The sequence below is a fragment of the Manacus candei genome, unplaced genomic scaffold (assembly GCF_025592945.1).
Source record: "Manacus candei isolate 608988 ecotype Guabito, Panama unplaced genomic scaffold, ASM2559294v1 h1tg000023l, whole genome shotgun sequence".
Lineage (NCBI taxonomy): Eukaryota > Metazoa > Chordata > Aves > Passeriformes > Pipridae > Manacus > Manacus candei.
The window spans coordinates 16,324,218-16,340,864 of NW_026138071.1; the positions used below are offsets into that span (position 1 = coordinate 16,324,218).

Below are 16,647 nucleotides of genomic sequence, written 5' to 3' on the forward strand. Positions count from 1 at the left end.
GGCATCCTCTGGACTTTCAGCTGACAGTAAAACAGGTCCTATTACACACTGGCTTCTCTTTTGTCTGTTCATCAGCAAACAACCCAACTGCAAACCTGTTTCCCAGTAATATTATAGTCTCTGAATTTCTACTTGATGCAAAGTAGTAATGAAATGAGGAACTTTGCCACTAATGGTTTAGGAATTGAACTGCCTGCCAAAGAGAACAAGGGATAAACAACCTGTTGCTAATGCTGCTGCCACCCTTCTGACGTTTTGCTTAATCCTTTTGACGCACCAGGAAAAGGGGAGACTTACAAGAAAAAGAAAAGTGTGTTGCTTAACTGAGCTGATGAGTGCTTCTGTGTGTGACTCTGGGCCAGGCTCTGGCTCTTACCCCACTGCACCCTCTCACAGTTGTTGTTCTCCTCAACCCTTGGAACTGCATCTGATTTGTCCCTCCTGAAGACCATCCAAAAAAAAATAGTTGGTGCCACAGATTTCTTGTACTTGCAAGAAGCCCATAGTATTTTTGTATGTCATGCCCTGCTCTTTTCCAGCATAATATGCTCTTGTAGAATTATGTTTTGCCTCCTTTTCTCCTTTGTTTCCTTTACTGTAGCCATCAGCGCTCCGCTCTTCCTTTGTTCTAGCCTCAGCCACTGTCAGTTGCCTTATACTAGAAACTCCTAGGTGTGTTTTATATAAAACTTAATAGAAAAATGCTTTGTCACAATCCCGTGAAAAATAGCCTTTACTTGCATAGATCACATCCCAGTGGTCAACTGATGATGTAAGCAACTCTTGAAGTTCTCCGTTTCTCTTTCCTGCTGTAAGTATGTGATTAGGATTCATCTCCTTTTGAATTACATGAAAACAACAGCTGATGTTATACTCCATTTGTGAGGTAGATCAGTCCTGCCTTCCTTTTCAAGAGAATAACAACTTGTCAAAAAGCAGTGCATTTGGAGTGCTTTTGATCCTGAAATGCTATTTTCAGAACTTTGCATAGTTGGAATGTATTTTTTCTTAGCATAAAACCAGTTATCCTAAGTGTAAAACATAAATATATTTACCATATGGCAAAATAGAACTAGTTTGGTTTTCATTTATATGATTGGCAAGAACTTTGAAATTACTTAGTTGTTTTTCCATTCTTCTAATGTTTTTCCATTTGCATTTTTTGAAAGTTGGCTTTTTGGTGGCGTATGCTTTCATATGTTGATAGTGTCAAACACATCTGCAATATCATTTAGTTTTATCCATTGGTTATATAACTTAACTGACCTTAAAACTTCGACTAATCCCTTTCAGATCAAGGAATCTATTGTTGGTGAAATAAGACGAGAAATAGTAAGTGGATTGTTAGCAGCTGTATCACCCCAAGGCAGATCTGCAACTGCAAAACAAGATGCACAGCCATGAAACTGGTACTACAGGTAATCTTTGGGCATCTGCAAGAACCAGATTTTATTTTTTTATCGTATAAAATATCACTGTTAACTTAAACCTTCCTTTGTTTGCATTTTGCCCTTGAAACACAAGTGATCAAAATTGAAGTTCATTAAATAAAGAGAATACTGATAATCCTGGATAGCTTTGGAAAATCAGCTGGTTTATAGTTGGCCCATTCTACTGTCAGCTTTTATATAGTGGTCCTTGATTTTTAGTTTCAGTATGCTCTGTGATGACTTTGAATGTGAATGCATCATGCAAGAGGATTTCTGTAGTTTGCCTGCCTTAGATATTAATATTATAAAAATATATACTTAAACATAATAAGTAGACTTCCAAAAATCTAATTTAGATCTTTATCTTGCCTTTTTTTTTCTGTAAGGTTGGATATAGTCGGAAATGCTGTGGGATTCTGCTTTGGGCAGCACACACTGGTGAAAGTGTCAAGTTGTTTTTGCTTCAGGAGGTGTTAAAGCTGCTGAGATAGGCTACTGCGTTCGACGTTTGGTTCTGTGGTGTGTACCTTTCCTTGAGTTCATCTGTAAAGACTTAGACACTTTAACTAGTTCATTACTTTCCTTAAAGCATCAACAAAATTGTGGCGCTCTGAAAGGTTTTTTATTTATTTGTATGTCCCTGTTGTAAATTTTTATGTAGCTAATTTCTTTGTCTAATGATGCATCATGAAACTTGAAGATTTCCAGACATAACCAATTTATAGATAACACGTGCGCATTCAGCCTAGCTTTTAAAAAAAAAAATAAAAAAAAACTCCCACAACAACCCTCCTCCCCAAACACTGACCTCTATGAGGTATTTATTGTGCAATAACTGATCCACTTTAAGAGCTTGAAATAACCAATAATGGTTTCCACTGCTGTTACTTAGTGCCACTTCAGAGGAAGGAAACAATCCTGTCATAAAAATTGCTGTTAATTCTTGGGGCGGTTACTATTAGCAGAGTGGTAGAATGACATGAGGTTACTTAAAACTACTTAAAGTTCTGACACTGAAAGCCTTATCTCTGTGTAGAAGATAACTTTTAACTAATTTTGTTTGCTTCCTTACTGTTTACTCATCCCTCTATAGGAAAGTGCCTTACTTAAGCACTGTGTTGTTTTTTTTGGTGTTGACTACTTGCAGTCATACCAAGAGAAGTTCTCTTTTGCTTCATATTAACCAAAACGCAATAAAAGTACTGATCTTCTGAAAGCAATTAGGATTTGCAACTTGGAATGGATGAATGACCTTGCTTGTATTATGGGGAAAATGGAAAAAATCTCTTTTCCTTCTCCATCCCTCACTGACTATATTTTCAGTTAGCCTGGTGAATATGTGTTTGTTCCAATGGAGCAAATTGGAAGTCATTGGAGTTTTTATGTGGTCAAATAGACATTTAGTGGATATGTAATATCCCTTTTGGCTGTGCTTGAAATCTCTTCACTCCTTTGCCATTTCCATCCACTAAAACTCTTTACACTATGTCAAGGTCTTAAATCAAAAATAGTTTCAAATATTACAATATTATATGAAAAAGTTTATAAAATTTTAAATTGTGTTAGGAAGACACACAAGGGCTGATTTCTTAAAAAAGGTGTATATTAAACCAATAAAATATTTATTTTGCCTATAATCTGTGTCAGTGTTTTTCATTGTGCATGGTTTACTCTCAGGTAAAATAAGTAACATAGATTTGATCAAACAGTACATAGACTGGAGAACAGCAGGAAGGCTCAGGACTTGGGTTTCCAAAAGCTTTCAGATGTTCAAGGGACCCTTCATGCATAGGAAATGTGAGATATAAATTTGAGAGCAATGTTAGCAGTTAAAACCACACTCTTACAATCATTGCCCTCTGTTGTGGCTCCAAGAATTTGGTTAGTCTTGACCTCTCCTCAGAGTTTGTCCCTCTGAGTAGAGCTAGAACTCTCCTGAATACCTTATTCTGCATGCTTAAAAATTGAAATTTAAGAGGAGGCAGTATAGGAGATTCCTGGAGTGTGTGGAAGATGACTTCCTGATACAGCTGGTAAGTGAGCCTACCGGGGGAGGGTGTGACCCACTAGACCTGCTGTTCACAAACAGAGAAGGGCTGATGAGAGATGTGGTGGTCGAAGGCTGTCTTGGGCACAGCAACCACAAAATGATATAGTGTTTGATTCTTGGTGAAGTAAAGAGGGGCAGGGGGGATTTAACAAAACCTCTACCTTGGACTTTCAGGGGATGGACTTCGGCCTGTCTAGGACACTGGTTCAGATAGTCCCTTGGGAAACAGTCCTTAATAACAAAGGAGTCCAGGAAGGCTGAACATACTTTAAAAAGGAAATCTTAAAAGTGCAGGAGCAGGCCATCCTCATGTGCAGAAAGACAAGCCAACAGGAAAGAAAACAGATCTGGCTGAACAGAGAACTTTTACTGGAACTCGGGGAAAAAAGAGAACCTTTGGAAGAAGGAGCAGGCAACTCAAGGAGAGTACAAGGCTGTCATTAGGTCATGTGGAGAGAAAATTAGAAGGCAAAGTCTCAGCTAGAACTCAATCTGGCCATTGCTGTGAAAGATAGTTAAAAGTTTTTATAAATGTATTAACAACGAAAGGAGAGTAATGGAAAATCTCCATCCTTTATTAGACTCAGTGGGAAACATTTTCACCAAGGATGAGGAAAAAGCTAAGGTACTTAATGGCTTTTTTCCCTCAGTCTTTAACAGAAAGACCAGTAATCCTCAGAGAACCAGCCCCCTGAGCTGGTAGACAAGGACAAGGAGCAAAATAGACCCACTGCAATCCAGGAGAAAGTACTTAGTGACCTGTTGAGCCCCATAGGCAGTCGAGTTTATGGGACTGAATGGGATTCACCCGAGGGTACTGAGGGAGCTGGCAGAGGAGCTTACCAAGCCACTCGCCACTCTCCGTCATTTATCATCAGTTCTGGTTAAGCAGAAAAGTCCCAGACAGCTGGAGACTGGCCAGTGTGACACCCATCTACAAGAGGGGTCTGAAGAAGGATCCTGGGAACTGTGGGCCTGTCAGCCTGACCTCAGTGGTGGAGAATGTTATGGAACAGATCATCTCGAGTGCAGTCACGTCGCATATGGGACAACCAGAGGATCAGACCCAGCCCACATGGATTTAGGAAAGGTAGGTTCTGCTTAACCAACATGATCTCTTTTTAGGACCAGGTGACCTGCTTAATGGACGAGGGAAAGACTGTGGATGTAGTCAGCCTTTGATGCTGTCTCCCACAGCATTCTCCTGGAGAAGCCAGCAGCCCACAGCTTGGACAGGTGTACTCTTTGCTGGGTTAAAAACTGGCTGGATGGCTGGGACCAGAGAGTGGTGGTGAACGATGCTGCATCCAGTTGGCTGATTCTGTGATTCTATGATTCTAATATAAAGCCAAGGGCCATATTTTTGAAATCCTGAGAGCTAGCTGTTTTCTGTGGGTTGATTACAGCTACATCCCTGTTAGTACCAAGACAGAATGGTCTTTAGCCTGCTGCAGAGCTATGTCTGTGGCACAACTCAAATAGGCAGAGGTTTGTGGGCCTAGTTCTTGGAGGATTTTTATTTGTTTGTTTGTTTCTGTTGGTTTTGAGGTGAGTAAGCATGTTTCTAGCCCCCACTGTTGCAGTGAAAAGCTACAAAAATCACCTCTGCTGAAATGTGGAGGCATCTCAGCATTCAGCAGATGGAGGCAATAGCTGGAAAGGCGGGAGCAGCTCCCCACACCATTTGGGTTACTGCTGCCACTCGCCCACAGCACCCTGTGTCTGAGACCTGGAAAGGAAAGGACTGAGGATGGCCACAGAGCCAGCTGCAGGGCCAGGGGTGAGTATGAAGCAGGAGAGGCTCCTGCTGCTGGTAGTTTCTACAACACTGTTTGGAGAGGACTGGAAGTGACCCTGCCTCTGCCAAAAGAATTTATATGATCTTGAAGCTCTTTCAGGTACTTTTGCTGACCATGACCTTCACAGAGGGAAAGCTGCCCTGTATCTTCTGCTTTCTCTAAAACTGTGGTGTGCAAGCCCTTGGCGGCCTTTATTTAGAAAGCGGGTGATGCCCAAGATGCTCCAAGCTGAGCATTTTCTCAGCACCAGTTTGCTCTGATTGCCGTCTCTTTTAAGGTGCCGACTTAGAGCCTTGCTGATGCAGTCCGGTCACCGATGTTCACAAGTACTGCTCTGCTTGGCCTTGAGGGGCAGCATTTGTACTGCCTTTGGATTTTGTGTACTGCTGAGCAAATGGCTTACACTGGAAATACAGCATAGGTCAGAACATTTTCATTCTGTTATACCACAGGTAAATCTGTTTCAGTGAGACTGACCACAGGAAGATCCTGATTAGGGAGAAGGAGCAAGAGCCCAATTTGGAAACTGAAGTAGTTCAAGTCATGACTAGCAGTATAAATCAAAACCATACCTAAACTACTGGAAAAATTTTGGTTTGGAGGATTTTTTCAATAGGGAACAAACCTAGAATTCTGAAACTTGGGTGATGTCATAAAAAAGAATAATTGCTGATTAGATGGTTTCAGTCCAATGCAACACTTTCTTCTGAATTAAAATGATAATATAAAAATGATACATGATTTGATTTTCAGGAAACTCAGTAATTTGACATAAAGCAAATTTACTTTGATTTTTCATATGTGATTTTAGATGTGATGGTAATCCTTCATATTCATGATGTAAAATAAAAATGCACAATATTGTTATAAAAGTTGTAAAAATAGAAGACAAGACGATTAAAAAAATTAAAATCACTTGATAGTTTGATATAGCTTGGATAGGTGATTCTGCATAGATGCTTGCTAAGTGATGTGTGAATATACACAGAAACATTTTTTTCTTTCATCATCAGGATAAAAGGAGAAAGCCTGGACAACAGTTAAGTAATGAAAAGGTAGCAATGAGAGAGCAGCACGATGAAAAGCCAGAATTGCCTCAATGAGTGAGTAGCTGTTCTGCTTCCTATGAAATCTGTGAACTGTGGTAGCCCTTGGCTCCTGGCTTGTCTTACTCGTGGAGCAATCCTTTCCTGATGCACACAACACCTGTATAGGAAATAACAAACAACTGTGCCTCAGCCACCTTCTCCAGTTCACCAAAACCCAGATACTGTCCTGCAGGTGTGCCACGGATACACGTCCAGCTGGCTCAGTCCCTCCCTTTCAGATGCTGCAGGCAGGATCTTGAGGTTTGCTGTGACTTCTTTAGGTTTAGCATGTCCTCAGAGGGGGAGGAGAAGGCTAGAAATAAGGCACGTCTGAAGAGTCTCAAAATCAAAAATGAGAATTTTAAAAACATGTTCCGAATTTGGCATATTGAGCTTTTATAGCCAATTGATGACTTTTCATTTTCAGACCGCTGGTGTGTGTTCACACAGGAGTTTTATAACTCAGACTCTGAAACTGTGAAAGTTCATTCCTTTGTCATCATCTCTGTGTTCTATATTTTAACTTCTGTTTAAAAAAAAATTACAGTAACAACTAATTTTATATAATTGTTTAATTCAGTTGTGTAGTCAGTTTTTGCATTAAAGATTTCATATGGAAATAACACAATATAATTTAATTCTAAAACCTATATACACTGCCTGCACTTCTGTTTATTGAAAAATGTATTAGACTTACCCTACTCTTGGTAAGGAAGCAATTTCTAGCATATCTTTCTGCTGAAATACCTTCCTAAAACTAGTACCAGAATTTTGGTTTCTGCACTATTGAACTGTAGTCCATATTACACATGGATCTTTTGACCATCTAATCAGATTATGTTCCATTAATCCAACTCATTTCCTATATTTTGGAAGTATGTATTCTACTGATGGTACTGGATAGGACCTTACAGTAAATGCTTGTACATTACTTGAAAGTCTGGAGAGCTGTGAGTTTCAGAGGAAGACAGGAATAGACAGTATCAGTTCTTATGTGCTTGGATAAAGTTACTTTAAACTGATTCTGATTAAAACTTACTGCTAAGAAATTATTATCTTAGCAAAAGAGATTGTATAAATAAAAATAGTTGTATTTTTTTACTTATCTAAGCTTTACATATCCACATATATAGTTAGTACATTAACAAGTCCAAGCCTGATGTTCTATGGATGAGAACTGGTGATGGAAATTTGAGTTAGGCTATTATCAGGCCATCAGCTCTCACTGAATGTCCCACTGACTTGGTCACTGCTTGACAAGACTTTCTGTTATTCTTTTTGTCTTGCCTGTGGCAGCACTTAGTACTCATGAGGCAGATGTGATCTGCTCTGTGTTCTCCCACCCTTGCAGATTTTAAGTTCTTTGCATTTTCTGTGCATAAATAGCAGACTGTGTTTCCAGCAACTCAGTGGGAGTCACCTTGTTTGCAATGTCTGTATTTAGCTGGTTTGAACAGAAAATTTTAGGGTCATTTTGAATATCTTATTTTTTGTTCTTGGAAGGCTTGCATCTGATTTTAGCACCTGTGAGCAATGCACAGTACAGAGCCCCAACAGGAAAACCGGTCCATGAAGAGTTATGGTGTGCACAGCAAAGACAATGTACATGTCTCTTCTGCTCAACACCAAGATCATGATCAACACCAAGAGCTGTAAAACTGATGCTTCTGTACAGACAAAGGCAGAGAAGAAACTCAGTTTATTAGAAAAAGGCAGAAGGAAGTGGCACACTGAGGTCCTTTTGGCTGCAACAGAAAGCCAGTGTGCTCTGCAGCATTTCTCCCCCAGTACTGCTGGAGCTGCCCAGGAAAGCTGGGGTACCCAAGGAATGCACAAGTCAACATATCTTTGTTAGGACTCTCACATCAGTGGCTACAATGGGGGATTAAAGCTGTATCCTAAGAGATGTACTGGAAGAAGTGCCACTTTCAAGCTGAATCCTTGCTCTGAAAAGGCAGCCTAGTAAATCAGGGTATTGTAACTTAATGCTTCTCTGCATCTGCCCTGGTGAAATTAGGAGTCAAATCCTTAAATATGTTGGCTTTACAATGAACTCCAGGTCTCCTCTCCTCTCAAGAGTGATGCTGCAGTAGATCCCTGACCACACCAGAGAAGGTGAGGTAACACAGCCACAACAGAAATTGTGTAAGGAGAGTGCAGGACAGACACCCTTGAATTCCCATCTCAGCAGCCTTGTCTTTGACTGGAAACAAGATATAAACCTCTCCTAGGACAACAGAGGAAATACCTCAAGCAGGAACTATGCTGTGAGTGCTTTGATAGCTCATCACTACAGTAGGATATATTAAAAGGCAGTGCCTCATGCTAGAACTTAGTGAATGACATAGGAAGGAAAGATCTTGCACAGTTATTATTTTTAATTCCATTATAGTTTTAGCTGAATCATGAAGGCATTTGAAACATTATGGGGAGTGCACTAAAAACAGAAGATGAGCTAAAAGGACTTGGCAGTGCTTAAATGTGTTTCAGCTCTTCCCCAGACTGTGATGCAGTCTATAGAAAATGCAAACACACTTTGCCCGGAGACTTCTAGTGCAGCAAATTAGGTGTAAGAGTGAGCCGAGGTAGTAATCCTGTAATGCTGTATCTGAGTGCTCTCTGAAATGTGCCTTTTATACTATTTTAAAAATACTTTTGTTGTTATAATGCATGTGAAGATTGTTGGGCAGTCAGCTCCAAATAGGAACAGAGAGGAGAGGTGCAGGAAGCAAATACCTCCACATCACATTGCTGGTGGGCCTCTCTCCCAGACATAGCAGCCCCATTAAGGATTTGTCTTTGTGTCTTGTTCTGTCCTGTTTTCTGGCTCCCTTTGGAACCTGCCAGGAAGTGGTTTTGTTGGTTTGTTTCTTCATAAGATTGTTTAACTTTTTCCTTATATACCATTGATGGCAATGCATTTGAGACATAATTAGATAGCAAAGTCCAGCAATCTAGAGCTGAAATGCACCACTATAATCCTTTGAGCATTTAATATTTTAGTAAATTTTCACTCTCTGAATGTTTTTTTTTCAAACTATTTTATCATTAAAGTAAGAAACTTTAAACCTTTGAAATAATTATAGCTCCTGTAATCAGTAACATATACTATAATTGTAATTGCACAATTTAATACATGACATTTCAGAGATAGCTAGAATAGATATTTGATGGCAAACAGTTTTTTTAATAGAGAAACTTGACATTTAAAATATGTCATTTATTAATATATATAGTAGCAAAGCAGCTGGAAAACATTTTTCTCACATTATCTGAGACTGAGAAAACAAAAATAATTTTCTTTTAAGTATGAAAATTCAAGAGGAAAGCCACAACTTCAGATCCCTGTTTATGTCCTTCCCCACCCCCCACCCCCCCCCCGTATACCCTGTATGTATGTATATATCCCTGGTATGTATGTGTGTATATATCCCTGGTATGTCTGAAGCTGTCTCTGAAGATAACAGCATGTCTGCTCATGAAGGACTTGTGAAACTGGATAATTAGACTGTCCTGAAAACAACTTTCTAATTGTCCTTAGTGAAAGCAGCATCTGCCTCTCTAACATCAGTGTCTTAGACTTAGTTGTACCAGCAGAACTGCTGCAATTGCACTTTGGCTCTAATTGTCTGTGGAAGTCTACAAAGCAAATTATGTTTTGTCTTTGTGGGAGTAGTGAAGGCTTAAAAATGATCATACAAAACACTGAACATCAGTATTCTGTCCATCTCTTTCCTTTGTTTTGGTAAATGAAAGTGAGCATTTCACCCTAGCACCGAAAATATTCGGGACTCAGACTGAGAGGGCCCAGAATAACCTGATCTTGGGCTCTGCTTCTAGCAGCAGTAGGGACCAGGTATCTCCAGAAGGCCCCCACCAAGAAGACTCTTCTGTGATTCTACAATTCTAAGTTAATGCCAACTAAAACTATCACAAGAAATCAAACAGGAAAGTTGCTAGCTACTTGCTGTCAGCTGGAAACCACTGCAGTTTTGATTTGAATGAAGAGGGAAATTTCAGCCCTCACTGAGAATTATTTTTGATCCCTGAGCCAACTGGATCCTTCATTTTTAGTGTATCCTCACCTCCTGATCTTTATCAGGTCCTTCATAAAGCAACTTCCTAGTGTGCTTACCTCTGCTCAGAAATGCCCTGGTGTTCCAGTAATGTGTCACAGTTTTCATTTGTAAAAATCAAAGCCAAGCAAGTATTCCATCCCTGACTGGCTGTTTTTTTCTGCTGTGTATGGCCAGAGCATTATTCTTATCCATGATTCTTGCTCTTTCCCTTCCTCCTTCGCTGGCACAGGTGGAAAAATACTCAGTGACTGAATAAGCTTGTGGTGAGCTGTGAAAATCCTTAGCGCTCTCAGTGGCTTGAGGAAAGAACACATTTGCAAATTCCTCTGACTTTTACAAAGGGGTAGGTTAAGCCAGTGGTTGCTGTGTATCATTTCACACACTTCTTTTGAATTAACACAAAATGACAAGTGAAAATAATTATATTCACAAGAGACTACTATTGATATGATTGACCAAATTATTTTTCTGGTCTTGGAAGAAGACAGAGATTTTGTACCCTGAAGTAGTATTTGGCCTCTGAATTTTAACCACCAAAAAGTGAGATAACTAGAATCATCTTTCCTTTTGCTAAAGTTAGTGGAGAAAAAGTGTAATCTCGAGTAAACACTATATCCTGCTTAACTAGGATAGAATTAAATGCCCATTGATATGCTTAGCATGAGGGAACTGAGACAGCTGGCTTAAATGTGAATGTTCTCAGTATCTGGAGTCATGCAAAATGAAGCTCACCAAAAGAAATCACAGTCTAAATCTGCAAACCCAGCCTGAGGTGCAAACCCTCTTAGCACACCAGAGAAGCTTCATGGAGGTGTGGGCATCTGCGTAGCATCATCATCAAAAAATCTTCCTGTAAGATTTAGAAGATTCTAAACCTATAAGATTTAAAAAAGATTTGAAAGATCAAAGGCAATTGTTTGATACGTGAGAAGAGGAGAGCAGTTCTGGCACACTGTAACAGAGATCGAATTATTGCATCCACCCCTCCTGCTACCTCCACCCCCAAAATCTGAAAACTTCCTGATTTGTGTTCATCAATAATTAAGAGCCCATCAGCAATACTCAGAGGGAGCTTGCATTGCACTTCTGAGCAGCCAGTTAGTAATATATGGTGGAGAGATCCTCTTTTTCAAATCCCAGGGCTCCAGGCCATGCAATGCTAGTATTGCATTTTCAATTAGCTTCTGAGTGAATGCTTGGCATATGTAGAAGTGAGCTGGTACACAATTAGCTTATTGTTCCTTTCAGCTTTCTGCTGAGAGGATCTGAAGGACTGCTGAAGAGAGGAGAGAGGGGGAAAAAAAAAGAAAATAGCCAAGCTAGTGGCATCTCTGTGGATGTGGAATAAGGGAGTTGCTCGACTCACGCAGACTCCCGAGCTAAGTCGGGAGTTACAGCTGTTACTGCAGAGCGCTCAGCCTGGCTGTGGGGAGGGCGCCTGGGGAGAGGGGCAGACCCAGTCTCAAGCTCCAGGCTCTTCTCTCGTCTGACTCGCCTCAGCATCACAATGGAGCCCAACAGTCCCAAAAAAATACAGTTTGCTGTGCCCTTGTTTCAGAGTCAAATAGACCCCGAGGCAGCTGAGCAGGTAAGGAAGACAAGTTTCTTTCACTGTTTTGAGGGAAGGGGGTAGGAATGGGGACAAGATGTGGGGTGAGAATATGTAATACTTGTTGCCTAAATGGTTTTCTAACTTATATTAGTGAAACTGTAGATTAAATGCTCTGGAGGTTGTAGCAATGTCTAGGTATACCTAAAGAGGGAGAAGGATATGTCCTCTAGCCAGAATACGGCTTCTATAACTTGGGTAGGTTTATTCAGTATATATTTATTGTGCTTTTCTGTAACTGCACTTGTACCCTAATACATACACTTCACAGGAATACACATTCTCAACAAATCAAGTATATTATTTGTACCTAAAGCAAAACATGAAGCTGATAATAGGTACCTAACAGAAATATTGGGTAGAAGACATCTTATTTCCCATTTATTTTACATGAGAAAATACTAGTTATGTTTTACACTATAGTCATCACTTCAGTTACTTCCCATATATCTCATGATTTTTATATAGTCTTCTTTATGTCATTCTTACAGTGTTTTACATGTTTGAACAATATACACGTATAGAAATATGCCTGACTTTTGTCCACTGGAATGATGCATGTGCTATTTTAGGTTTTGACTCACTCCCAAAACATACACATAATATATATATGTGTAGCAATACAGACATCTAAGGAGAAAATGATAGCTATTACTGTGTACAGATATGCATAGATGTGCATAAAAAGAGTCACAGGGAGTCTTGTGAGAAAAACGGGATAAATCCTAATTAGGTGACCCAATACATTTCTCTCAGTGCAACTCATTCTCAGCATTTGCTTCTATTTGGGTAAGTCTAGTTTTAGATGATACCAGGGGAATATTATAACCTTGACTGTTCCATTCCATTAGCTATGAAATTCTTTATACCTTTGGGACAGGTATCTGGTTTCCTGAATATTCTGATGTCATGTCTCTTAAAAGGAAGACACCTTTGCCAGAAAACAATGAGTTTTGAGTGACCACTGAATGCAGAAATATTAGAAGGGTGCAGAAGAGAATTGCTGCAGGTCTTCATTTTGCCCATAGGTACTTCTGAGATGCAAAATGTCCATGCTTTATTGAACAGTTCTGCAATGAATTCAAGCAGAATGTGTTTTGGTATTTTTCTGAAATCTATGAGAACCATAGGATTAGGATTTCCTGGAATTCCCATGGCTTTTGAAATGCGGTGGCCCAAATTCTGCCTGGTATTTATGAGCAGTCCTTTTTTGTGTGTGTGTGTGTTGTGAGTTTATTTCCAAGTGTGATACAGTTTCACTGTGGCCGTATGATGAAATTAAAATGGTAAATTCTGCTGTCAGCTACAGTTATGTTAATCTGGAATAAACCCATTAACCCTGATTGATGTAATTTTCCACTTACACCTCTGAAAGCAAAATTTGAATCCAACTAAATACAGATGTTGGATCAGCAAATAAAAAAGAACAAATGCATTGACATTGAGGTTTCGTGTCAGAATGGTTTCTAGCTTAAATACTCTTGGTCCCTCTCTTAAATTCAATAGAATATCAAGCCTGGAGGCTTTAGTGAAACAACAAAAAGCTTTCAGTGCAAATGTGTGCATTATAGGAGGGTAGTCCAATACCATGCAGTTCAGCCACTGTTAATGGAACAAAAGTAGTTACCCAGATAAACTCTGAATACGAAAAATTTCATACAATTCAGGATTATATATCGGTATGTAAAGATCTGCTGTATAGTGCTTTTCAGAAATACTCTTTTGAAAGTCTTAAATACTGGAGGTTTTTTAGTTAAAGAACAGTAGTAACACCTCTGGTCACAGTTTAGAAATATAAATTCATTGCAAGGCATACCTGTAATATCAACTGAGAAGTGCACTTGCAAAATATTACTAATTATTACTTGTGAGAACTATGACAGCACTAGGGATTTGCACATACAAGCTCACAAACTACTGCAATCATCTTCCTGATACAAAGCTAAATGTCAATATTTTAAGATATGACTGATATTTGTCAGCACTACATGTCCAAAAACTTAACTCAAGATGATTACAAATCCTAAAGGTATTTTGGAAAGCTCTCCCCATGCCTTTGCTCTGCCCGTACAAGCAAGAGCATGACCCGGATCACTGTCAGACCACACAAACTGTCAGAAAGACAGTGAAGTGCTGCTGTTCTTCAAATAGTTTCTTTTGTAACTTTGCCTGGTCTATGCTCAGGAGAACACTAGATGGATTTTTTGCTTTGCTTTGTGTGCGAGGCAGTCGATGGACCCTAATGACTCTCCTTGGTTTACACCTGTTACAGATCAGGAAAAGAAGGCCTACACCAGCATCACTCGTCATCATGAACGAACATGTGCCTCCAGGTAGGTGCCAACATACCTTCTAGATCACTGAACTTGTATGCACAGGATTGTCTGCAAACTGTTTTTATTAACTACATGATTTTAAAATACGTCATTAATGTCACAGCACTAAATATCAGATAAAGATCTTAGGACTGTTTGGAGTAAACCCCATGTGTAATTCCTGGCCTCCAGATAATGTCAATATTTTCACAATTTTATACTCCATGTAAATGTTTTGTTATATGTACAAAGAGAATTGCTATGACCCAGATCCAGCACTTCCATCCACATTTTCTTTCCTTGGGCGGAGGATTTGGAGACCTACAAAGTCCAATCTCTAGAGATGCCAGGGTAGTTCCAGGGCTAATTCAGCCAAGGGAATTGCTTCTATGAAACAGGTTCTTTTCTAGTTTTCTAATGAAATATATAATGTGTGTTTTCATTATTCCTGTTCAACTGCAAATACATTATATTCATCCGAGACTCCCCCCAGAAAACTTTCTGTGGGATGGGGTGACTTGAGATTGCAACATACTTTGCCACATAAATGTGACTTCAGAAAAATTCTTTAATAAGCTATTTAGGCAGTATTATAAGCAAAAAAGCACTGCAAAAATGGAAAAATCCTTACCGTATAATCCCTTTGAAACACAGTGCCTACTTTATATCAAATTTTTCCTTTGTAGTGCTCTGCAACATTTTTTCCTGTCTTATCTCTCAATCACCTGATTCTCTTTTTAAAACTGGTTCAGGCTTTTTCTCACTGATGTGTCTCTAAGACCATTACTGTGTGCCCTGGCACCTCAGTGAAACAAAACCGTCTTAGGTCTTTCAGGATCTCCTCTTGTTTCACTGTAACCGCAGGTCCTCAGGTCTGATCAACATCACCAGTAGCTGAAATTCCTCAGAAACATACAGATAGAAGTATTCTGAGAGCTTGACTCTTGGAGTTGAGGTCATTGCAGTTCAGCACACAGATCAGGGAAGTTCAAGCATGTCATATTGTTAAGGTTATCCTCTGACACTGAGAGTGACCCATGTAACCCAGTCTCAGTTTGGAGAGTAGCTTTCTGGCCTGAATTTCAGGCAGTTCAGCTCTCAGTAATGGTGCATGAAAAATCTGCCTTACACTGACTTTCCTTACCCTAATGGGATCTACAGTGTCTATGTTGCTAGGACTTAATTTAAAACAAATTCACCTTGACTTTTAATCTCTTTTGCAATTCACCTTGTACACTTTGTACCATCACATTTCCTTTTATAAACAGATACTTGGTACAATACCAAATCAAAACCAAACAGATAATAAGAACTCTTTAATTTACAGGAAATTTTACTTTAAACAAAGTGGTGCATGTCTGTTATCACCTTTCCTGCAATGTTCATAATAAATCTTTAAATAAATCATTTTTAGTATGAATCAGGATTGCTGTAAGTCTCAGTCAACTTCCATACAAGCCCAACTTAGTATTCATCTTCACTTATTTCTTCACTTATTTATATTTATTAATTTAGATATTATCCACTCTTTCAGGATACTGGGAACTAATCTTAATGATGTTATTCTTTGGTTAAATTATAATCTTGTCCTATTTTTAAAATTTTATATAAAGTCAGATAAAAATAAAACTTTAGCAGCAGCTCCATTTTCCTGTCCTTCACTGCACGGTTCATGCATGAGCACCTACATGTGTATTTCCATGTGGTGAGCTTGATATGGGCGAGTGTTTTGAATAGGTTGTGTGGAGGTGGTTGTGTAAACCTGCTGAATACAAGGACTGTAAAGCCAGGTTGGAAAGGCAGACAGTAGATTTACAATGGAAGAGCAAATGCTAAAAAAATCCTTATGGTCTCGATCTTGCAAGGTGCTGTACAGCTTCTGAAATTATTGTATATGTTCAAATTTCCAAGTCAGCTAGTCCTAGGAGTTCTTGACATCTTGCTGATTTAACCCCAAAATGCTGATCAGTTATTGGATTTTGAATAGAATTCAGTGAGATGCTAAATGCAATTTGTCTCCAAAAATAGTAAATTCATCACTGCACATGTTTGCAGGTAATAAAAGAATAATAATAGTAAGGCTGCTCCAAAATATTGCTTTAGAAGCATTCCCTAGATCAGTGGCAAAACTGAGCAGCAGAGAATTCCAGTGATACTGTCAAACTCACCTTTTTTAATTAGAGCTGGGCTAAACTAGAATCCTGTCTCTTGGATTTTATGCACTGGAGTACTCTACTTCCTTCATTAGGAGCAAACAGCTAGTAAAGGATATGCTTC

The 16,647-nt window shown here is 39.2% G+C and overlaps 2 protein-coding genes across 5 annotated transcripts in view; both read left to right on the forward strand.

Moving 5' to 3' along the window:
• Positions 1-3,067, forward strand: part of ITPRID2 (ITPR interacting domain containing 2) — a 41,752-nt gene extending 38,685 nt beyond the window's left edge. For all 4 annotated transcript variants that reach the window (XM_051787961.1, XM_051787959.1, XM_051787958.1 and 1 more), the window contains exons 18-19: positions 1,294-1,418; positions 1,817-3,067. In XM_051787961.1, the coding sequence (XP_051643921.1) occupies positions 1,294-1,404 (111 nt within the window). In that variant the 3' untranslated portion in view covers positions 1,405-1,418; positions 1,817-3,067. The remainder of the gene's footprint in view (positions 1-1,293; positions 1,419-1,816) is intronic.
• Positions 3,068-6,392: 3,325 nt separating this feature from the next.
• The window catches only part of PPP1R1C (protein phosphatase 1 regulatory inhibitor subunit 1C), a 58,645-nt gene continuing 48,390 nt past the window's right edge, over positions 6,393-16,647 (forward strand). The window contains 4 exon segments of the mRNA XM_051787968.1: positions 6,393-8,634; positions 11,695-11,891; positions 11,894-12,034; positions 14,328-14,388. Of these exon segments, the coding sequence (XP_051643928.1) occupies positions 11,784-11,891; positions 11,894-12,034; positions 14,328-14,388 (310 nt within the window). The 5' untranslated portion in view covers positions 6,393-8,634; positions 11,695-11,783.